Source organism: Penaeus japonicus, unplaced genomic scaffold (genome assembly GCF_977035675.1).
Source record: "Penaeus japonicus unplaced genomic scaffold, GWHDUDI00000001_assembly GWHDUDI00000006, whole genome shotgun sequence".
Taxonomy (NCBI): domain Eukaryota; kingdom Metazoa; phylum Arthropoda; class Malacostraca; order Decapoda; family Penaeidae; genus Penaeus; species Penaeus japonicus.
This window is the reverse complement of record NW_028234408.1, coordinates 8,470,752-8,480,751: the sequence shown is the minus strand read 5'-3', so window position 1 is coordinate 8,480,751 and position 10,000 is coordinate 8,470,752. Positions and strand designations below refer to the sequence as shown.

At 41.4% G+C, this 10,000-nt stretch overlaps 1 protein-coding gene across 2 annotated transcripts in view; it reads left to right on the top strand.

The window, feature by feature from the left end:
- Kif3C (Kinesin family member 3C) overlaps positions 1-10,000 on the top strand; it is a 56,564-nt gene that overhangs the window by 24,925 nt on the left and 21,639 nt on the right. For both annotated transcript variants that reach the window (XM_086537649.1, XM_086537648.1), the window contains exons 5-7: positions 5,273-5,503; positions 6,435-6,574; positions 7,892-8,117. In XM_086537649.1, coding sequence (XP_086393775.1) covers positions 5,273-5,503; positions 6,435-6,574; positions 7,892-8,117 — 597 coding nt within the window. The remainder of the gene's footprint in view (positions 1-5,272; positions 5,504-6,434; positions 6,575-7,891; positions 8,118-10,000) is intronic.

The following is a 10,000-nucleotide window of genomic DNA, read 5'->3' as shown; positions in this document are numbered from 1 at the left end:
GTGATTAGGTGAGTACGTTATTGAACATCCATTATCAATAATTGATCATTAAGATACTCATTAATAACTGATTTAATATTTTTTTTCCAAAGAATATTTTCCCTATATTCTAAAAGACTTTGAATATAAGGAAATTCTATGACCTTACGAACTTAGAAGAATGAAAGGAATCTCTTGTACAGAAGAAAAAGAAAATCACACTACACAAAATAGATTTATTGACAAACGAAGTGGATTTCGAAACTGCCTCGTTTTTCAATATATCTTTTGTGTATAGTGTTTTTTTTTCTGCCATAGTATCAACTCGGTAGAGTGTATTTTTTGTCATTCTCTTGTACTGAAGATATGTCAATAAAAAAAAAAATATCCTGGAGTGCAAGATTTTTTTAAATTTTATTTTCTGGGGGCTATTAAACTTTTTATTTTTTATTTTTTGGGGGCTATTAAACTTTTTTTTTATGGAAATCGGGATTTTTTAAGAGATTTTGGGAATCTTAAGGATTTAGGGTGTTGTTGATAGGTCTCGTGGTCCTGTGCTCTTGCAGAATACTGTTGCAAAAGGAGGATACAATGACAGTAATGGTGGGTATGGTAGGAATGTCAGTGGTGCTGGGAACGTTGCAGATGATGATAGTGATAATGGTAGTGATAATGATGATGGTGATAATAACGATAATAGTAATAAAGATGAGAATAATAATAACGATGATGATAACGATACAAAGTAATAAGTAAGCTAATGCTGATGATTATGATAATCATGACAACAACAACAATAATGATAATACTGATAACGATATCACACTAAAATACTAATGCCAAGACAGATAAAAGTTCATGCATAACTTATCTCTCAATAAGAGTCATAACAACTCAACGCACGGCTGTTCAAAGTAACACTCAGCCCCCCCCCCCTCCGATAAGCCGCTGTTCTCACGACGGTTCAACATGCCACAAGTCGCATATCGATCAACTACATAATTTAACAAGGAATATGTGAATGGAGGGGAGAGGGGAGGGGAAGGGAAGGGAGGGGAGAAGGGAGGAGAGGGGTGGGGAAGGGAGAGGGGAGGGGAGGGGAAGCTGAAAGCGAGGTCGCACCAGTACAATTCCACACGCGACGGCCCCCCCCCTTCTCCCCTTCCTCCCCTCCTTCTCCCCTTCCTCACCCTAGTGTCCTCTCTCCTCCTCTCCCCCTCCCCCTCTACCTCCTTACCCTCCCCCGCTCTCCCAACCCCTCACCCCCTCCCTTGTTTCTGTTGAGGTCACGCCGTCACTCGCGTGTCCCGATAGCCAAGGTCACAGGTGATGATGCGGGGGAGAAGGGTGGGTGTTGAGGGCGGGCAGGGGGGGGGGGGGTTAATGGGGTTGATGAATGATAGGGTTGATAGGCAAGGGGGTTTTGTAAACAAGGAGTTTAGTGAATAAGGGGTTTTGTGAATATGGGGTTTTGTGAATATGGGGCTTCGTAAATACATTTGTTTTGCAAATAATAATCTTTGTAAATAAATAAGAAATGTAAATACATGGGTTTTGCAAATAATATTCTATATAAAAAAAAATGTAAATACATGGGTTTTGCAAATCAGATTTTTTTTGTAAAAAACTTGTTAGTAAGGGTTTTCGCAAACAAGTTTTCTTTTTGTAAGTAAGATGTATTGCAAATATTATTTTCGTAAATGTTTTTTTTTCTTTTATAAATAAAGGGTTTAATAAATACATAAATATCGGCGTTCTTGCTTCTGCTTGAAGTACCTCCTCCCCACCCCCACCCCACCCCACCCCATGCACTCCCCTTCAGCACCGTCTTGCATAATTGGATAATTGCCGAGGATCAAAAGCAAATAATTACCTCAAGCACCGTCGGCGTGTATGCTTGTGCTTTCCACAGAAATATCCACAGAAAAAAAAATATCCACACACGAAATAAATACACAGGCTTTGAAATATCTCAAGTGGCACAAAAGCGTCCATTTTCTTGGAACGAAGAGGGAGAGAGAGAGAGAGAGAGAGAGAGAGAGAGAGAGAGAGAGAGAGAGAGAGAGAGAGAGAGAGAGAGAGAGAGAGAGAGAGAGAGAGAGAAAAAAAAAAGAAGGTCAGGTAGGTTTATTGCATATTCATTGAGTGACCTTCAACAAATTGCAAAGGGAATTCGGTTTTAAAGCTACCCTTTTGGAGTCCCTGTGAACTTAAGCAAACAATCAGTCTTTAAGGGTGATTATTTTTACCTTCGTTTATCGTAAGGCACTTATGTCAGATTGATTGTATTAGGGTGCCAAGCCGATCATAGTATTAACTTTAGAAGCGATTATTATTATATATATGTATATATATATATATATATATATATATATATATGTGTGTAGGTATGTATGTATGTATTATGTATGTATGTATGTATGCACACACACACACACACACACACACACACACACACACACACACACACACACACACACACACACACACACACACACACACACACACACACACACATATATATATATATATATATATATATATATATATATATATATATATATATTATAAATATAGATTCTAAACGATGTTCAATTTGTCAAGGATGGTATAAGATCATCAATAGGCTAGAAAAAAAAAATCACAATAGATGGTCACGGACGGATAACGAGCTCAGTTTCAATGCATATTTGCAACTTGAATGTCTTCCTGTCATAATGCTTTTTTATTCTTTTAATATCAAATGTAACTGATGTATTCATGGCAACCGGATGGATATAACGTGCGGTGTCCGATAGATAGATTTATCGAATGCTTGATACAACAGAATATTGTCATTATCATTTATTATCATTATGATTCATAATTCTGATTCAGGACAAGCCAAGAATCAACACTTCGGACTCATGCAATGCAATGAATATCGAGGTTGTATTTGATTTCTGAGCTGCAGGATTGCACAGTGCTGGAATATTGCACAAGTTGATCAATTCTTATAGCTAACGTCATTTTTTTTCTCTCGTTTAAAGGCTTCTGTGACACCAGGTGGTCTAATAATCTCGTTTTCTTATGTCTCCCCAGCGTAAGGTATAGAAAACGATGTTAGTAACCGATGGTATACAGTTACCATGTAGAAAACTTATTGTAGAGTGTAATTATGTAGAATCCCTATGGTGTGTATACTTTATCATGTAGAATCCCGTGGTGTACTTTATCATGTAGAAACACGTGCAATGTTTTTTTTATAATTTAGAAAACAATGATCTATTTTTATCTAGTTGTAAACTTTATCATATAGAAACATATGTTATTATTCCATCATGCAAAAACCTTGATCTACTACTTTTGGCATTTAGGGCCCCATAGTATACTTTATCATGCCGAAAAGCACGATATACTAATATCATTTAGAAACCGAAGGTATACTGCCAACACGGATGTAAACAAACAAGATTTCACCTAAAAGTCCTTTCAGATGAAGCCGCGGTTTTCAGGATCTTAATCCTAACATTAAACGAGATTTAACTAATTCCTTAAGTGGCTTTAGCTGGCTCAGGTATGCCAAGGACGTTCGTTGCAAGACATTTGCAAACTCATGCAGATTTTTATGCTGTTTGGCTATTTTTGGAATGCGTGAGTCTGTGTGAGGATTTTTTTTACTACGTTTTCTTTCTGTATGGTTTTGTAAATGTAAAGCTGATGGTATTCACAATTATTATTTTTTATTGTATGGTGTTTTTGGTGGTGATGAGGGTAAAGAAATTATAGATTTTATTTATGATTACGTTGGGTAAATCGTAGTGAAAAATAATTATGTTTTTATCAAGGTTTGGTACAAAGGAGTGGTAGGTTTCATAACGGTTTTTTATTTCTGGTTGACTTTGTCGGTTATACGTTGATATAAAACTGATTTTCATATATATGTTTAATAATAATGTTTCCTTCGTGGTTTTGTACATAGATAATGTGACTTGTTGATCTCATGGTTACGAGTAAAGTTCTGTTTCCTGTATAATCATGCAATTGATCTAACCATCTTTTCGATAAGATCTTAATAAATATGTAATTTCATTTGTCTGTAAGAATGAAAAAAAAAATCAGTCGAAATATAACAATAATGATAAAAATGATAATCTTTAAGAACGAATCACAGAACAAGATCAGTAACATTGGTGAGTATCTATATTTATCAGGCAGATTTCAGAAAAAAAAATTCAGATACAAAATTCACTTCCTCTAAATTAATCAGTGAACATTCAAATACGAAACTTCATTATCCAAATATCCTTAAAGGATTTAAGCTCTTTCTCAAATAATTCAATTTTACAAATAATAGAACTAGCCGAAAGAAACTAGTCGAAAGGTCAGGAGGTACTTTCAGACTCCACTAAATCTGACCTAGTTTCGTGCTCTTGAAGTTACGTCTTCCAGCTGGACAATGACCCCTTCTTCCGCGTGGTATTTGGGTGACCTTTCCTCGGTGACCTTTTCCTATTGAGTTACGCCATTCTCTCTTTCGATTTGTGTCTCGCTGTCTCTCTGTCTGTCTGTCTGTCTCTGCTTCTTTCTTTGATATTCTCTATCTCTCTCTCTGTTAGTAAGTCTGTTTGTCACTCTCTCTCTCTCACTCTCTCTTTTTTTTCTCTTTCCCTTTCTCTCTTTTTATCTCTCTCACTCTCTCGCTGTCTCTTTGTCTCTCTCTCTCTCTCTCTCTCTCTCTCTCTCTCTCTCTCTCTCTCCTTCTGCTTCTCTCTCTCTCTCTCTCTTTTCTCTCTCTCTTCTCTCTCTCTCTCTCTCTCCCTCTCTCTCTCTCTCTCTCTCCCCTCTCTCTCTCTCTCTCTTCTCTCTCTCTCTCTCTCTCTCCCCCCCCTCTCTCTCTCTCTCTCTCTCTCTTTCTCCCTCTCTCTCTTCTCTCTCTCTCTCTCTCTCTCTCTCTCTCTCTCTCTCTCTCTTCTCTCTCTTTCTCTCTCCTTCTCTCTCTCTTCTCTCTCTCTCTCTCTCTCTCTCTCTCTCTCTCTCTCTCTCTCTCTCTCTCTCTCTCTCTCTCTCTCTCTCTCTCTCTCTCTCTCTCTCTCTCTCTCTCTTTCCCCCCCCCCCCCCTCTCTCTCTCTCTCTCTCTCTCTCTCTCTCTCTCTCTCTCTCTCTCGCCCCCCTCCCCTTCTCCCTCCCCCATCTCCCCCCCCCCACTCCCACTCGCCCCCTCCCCTTCCCCCGTCTCCCCTCACTCCCACCACAAACTAACCAAACTAACCAAACCTCCCTCCCTCTCTCCCTCTCTCCCTCTCTCCCCCAGGCCTCTCCCAGCACCCGGTCCACAACACGTCCGAGTGCGAGGAACTGATGGACCGCGGCTGGAAGAACCGCTCCGTCGGCGCCACCCTCATGAACGCCGACTCCTCCCGCTCGCACTCCATCTTCACCATCACCCTCGAGATGATGGACACGACGGGCGAGACCGATAACATCCGCAGCGGGAAGCTGAACCTCGTCGACTTGGCGGGCTCCGAGAGGCAGGCCAAGACAGGTGAGGTCGGTCGGTGTGGGACGGTGGGTGGAGGAGGGTTGAGGGTGAGGGGTGGAGGGGGTTAGGAGGAGGGTTAGGGGGGAGGGTTGAGGGTGAGGGGAGGGGGTTATGGGGAGGGTTGAGGGTGAGGGGAGAGGGAATGGAAGGAGGGATAGGGTGAGGGGGTTAGGGGGAGGAGGGGGGGTTAGGGGGGAGAGATTGGGGTGGGAGGGTGGAGGGTGGGAGGGAGGGGTTTAGAGGGGGAGGGGTGGAGGGTGAGGGGGAAGAGAGGGTGGTGGGGGTTGGGGTGGGGGTGAGAGGGGGAAGAAGGGAGGGAAAGGGACAGAGAGGGAGTGAGGAGAGGGACAGAGAAGGAGGGGTGAGGGGAGAGGAAGAGGAAGAGGAAGAGGGGAAGGGAGGGAGGGAGGAACGAAGCTCAACCTCGTCAACCTGGCAGGCGAAGGAAGAGGAAGTGGAGGGCGAGGGTGAGGGTAAGGGGGGGGGGTGAGGGGGGGAAGGAAGGGAAAAGGTGGTTAAGATGAAGGTGAAAGAGGGATAGAGCGAGAAGGGGAGGGAGAAGATGATGATAAATGAAGGAAGGGAGACGTCCGGGAAAGAGATAGAGGAAGAAAATAGAATAAGGCGAAGGGAGGAGGCAGGAGACAGAGAAAGAGGTCCGTATAGAAGAGAAAGGAGGGAAATATGAAAAGGAAGAAGGCATGGGAAAGTAAACGGGAGAAAAATACAGAATACGGGAGGGGAAAAAACGGGAGAATTCAGAATACGGGGAAGATGAGGAAACGAATAAATAGGAAATCAAAGGAAAAGATAATTAGAGAAAAGAGAAAGAAAAAAACGCCAATTCTCTCTCTCGTCCCATTCACTTCACCAAAGGAACACCAACCTTTGAATCTAACGCCCCCCTTTCTCTCTCTCTCCCCCCCCCCACCAGGAGCCACGGGGGACCGTCTGAAGGAGGCGACGAAGATTAACCTCTCCCTCAGCGCCCTCGGAAACGTGATCTCTGCGCTGGTGGACGGCAAGAGTAAACACATTCCTTACAGGGACTCGAAACTCACGCGGTTACTACAGGTACGTGGGCGTGGGTGTGTGTGGGTGTGGGTGTGGGTGTGGGTGTGGGTGTGGGTGGGTGTGTGTGGGGGGGGGGTGCTTGTGTGTGGGTGGGTGTGTGTGTGTGTGTGTGTGTGTGGGTGTGTGTTTTATCTTGTTTCTGTTGGTTATTATCGACTATGTGTTTACATAATCTATATTCCTTTATCTATTATTCATTTATTAATCTATGAAGTTAGTTTTTATTATTATTGCAACACGATATTGTATACCATGAAATATAGAGACTTTTATCTCATTTGGTTATTCTGCATAAATGAGTGTTATCGTGTTTCCGTTATATGTTGGGTATCAACAAATGTGTTTTAACATTAGATTATTTCCATTATTTATGTGTTTACTTCCTCTATGAAGCTAGTTAATGGTTGATTTGTACTGTAACGCGATATTGTATACCATGAAATATGGCAATTATCGAATTATCGTTTACATTAGAACTCTTTATTTATTCATTTATTCGTGTATTAATTTATGAGGTTAGTTAATTTTCTATTTATTTGGACTGCCGCACGACATGAAATATAGGGACTTAATTTGTATGTTATTTTGGTACAACACAATAGTGTATAGCACGAAATAAAGGGACAAAATTCGTTCGGTTTTTGCAAGTGCGTGCGTTTCATCGTGGGTACATCTTTGGGGGTCTCCGTCTGCTGTGCATTATTATAACTTTATTTACTTCCTGGCTTATTTCTACTTATTTATTTATTTATTTATTTTGCTGTCATGTGATAGTGTATAGTATACCATGAAATACAGGGCACTCAAACTCATTTGAATATTCTTTGTACGTGTCTTTTATCGTGGGTACATCTGTGGAGTTTATAGGTAGCCTACTAATCCGTTTTACTTTACCACAAGACGTCATTATACCATAAACGAAAGAAAATCCACGCAGCAAATTATTCTACACAAAACGACTCTCCAAATTAGAGCGTTCCTTTTACTTTCAAAATTATCAGTATTATATAGAATCTGATATACGTAAATGTTTCACAATCATAGCCCCTTAAAAAGTTCATATGATAATCAAACAAATAAACACATATAAATGAATAAAGGATATAAAAAAAAACTTGAAACAGAAAAAAAACACAAAATCCCACCATTCTTTCATGTAAACAAAACTCACCATCCTCAAAATCACTCTCAATCCTTGAAAAGATCGACACCCTTTCCCTTATCCCCCCTAACCCTACTCCCCCCCTCCTCCTCCTCTGTTCCCGCTACACCCTAGCTACCGCCGCACACTTTCTACCACGCCCTCGCTCCCCACAGGATTCCTTAGGAGGCAACACCAAGACGCTGATGGTGGCGTGCCTGAGTCCCGCCGACAACAACTACGACGAGACTCTGAGCACGCTCCGCTACGCCAACCGAGCGAAGAACATCAAAAACAAACCCAAGATCAACGAGGACCCGAAGGACGCCATGCTGCGCGAGTACCAGGAGGAAATCCAGAAACTCAAGTCCCTTCTGGAGCAGCAAGGCGGCCAGGAAACGAGTGAGTGATGGGTGGGGTTGGGCGTGGGTCACGGTGGCCGAAGGGCAGTATAGCAACGCTCTTGGGTAATGCCGGTAGGGTTGGGCGCGGGTGATGGTGGTCGTAGGGCGGTATAGCAACGCCCTTGGGTAATGCCGGTAGGGCTGGGCGTGAGTCATGGTGGTCGTAGGGCGGTATAGTAACGCCCTTGAGTATTGCTGTGTAGGGTATTTTGGATGGTGTTTCTTGACCTGTTGTTGGATGATGGGCGTAAGCGGTATAGCAACGTCCTAGTGCTGGTATCGTAACTCTATATAGGATGTTTGGATGACGCAACGCCCTCTTGCAATGTTATATGGGATGTTTTGGATGGTATATCTAGATCTGTGCCCGGTACTGGGTCCTGTTGATGAGTATTCATACGCAGTCATGAAATGATTTATGAAATGTCACGATTCGACATGAAAATAGGTTCTTACAGATTGTTTTGTCTGTCCCGTGTTGAGGGTCGTGTCATATCGAATCTCAAATGCTGAAATTATGCAGTTCCTTTATCTTATTCTCTTCTCTGTGCAATGTTCATTAGTTCATTTATTGCCTACCAGTTTTGTTTGTCTGTCGATAAGGGCTCTAGGTAGGGTTATCTCCGCCTGTTACATTGTCTCTTGTTCCTTGTATTCAGTTTGTACTCTTTCATTTCTGAATATTTTTTTCTTCGCGAAATTCAAAGGTATCTTCTACCAATAATCAGGCATGCTTTAGAATGTCTCTTGTTGTGTTTTTCTTGTACTTATTAAGTCGGCCTATAAACTGATCGAGTTATTCGTGATCATTGCGTGAACTATTTGCGACATAGACTTTCGTGTCCAGTCACCATAGATCTATTCGGTGACTCATGTATTTATTTATATTTATTTGATCGCTAAATCAGTCCATCAGTCAGTCACTCACTTAATCATGTCTCACTCATTCATTCATTCACATATTCACTCACTCTCTCACTCACTAATTCACTAATTTACTCACTCACTCACCCACATATTTACTCACACTCATTTAATTAGTTCACTTATTCACTCACTAACTCATGATTTCTCCTCAAACGTTTTCTTTCTCTCTAATTCGCCATTTTGTACATTTTACAAAATATAGTTTGTTCTATGGGCAATTTTGGATAACAAAAGAACGAGTTGAAAAAAAATAATCTAAGGCAAGTTGAACAAACATACAACCATAGAAACACGTGTACAAAGATCAAGCGAAACAAAGTCGCAATGAAACAGGAACACCTTGCGACGTTTCGAGTCAGAGTCAGTTCCTCATTGGACAATAGAACTTGAAATTATAACCCTTTTCCGACTTTGTTGTTAGATGAGGATGGTTATCAGATTCGAGACTTTATGATTTTTTTTTGTTCCTTTCTTATGGTGATATCTGTGGAAAAAAAGTTAATCTATAATTATATGTTCTTATAACTTACGGTCGGATTCGTAATACAAAGATACAAAGTCCAGAGATGATTGCCAGACAGTTAGTCAGTTTAGATTTTTTCTTTAAAGCAGTCGCAAAATAGTCCAGAAAGCGTGAGTGACTTAGATTTTTGTGTACGAGGTTTCAAAGTCGGTTTCAGACTCTCCAAGATAGCGTTGGTCAGCACATGAGGTCTCATAGTCAGTTTCACACTCTCCAAGATAGCATTGGTCAGCGCATGAGGTCTCAAAGTCAGTTTCACACTCTCCAAGATAGTGTTAGTCAGGACATGAGGTTTCAAAGTTGATTTCACGCCCTCCAAGACAGCGTTAGTCAGCGTATGAGGTCTCAAAGTCGGTTTCATGCTTTCCAAGATAGCGTTTATCAGCGAATAAGGTTTCAACGTTGGTTTCACACTCTCCAAGATAGCGTTG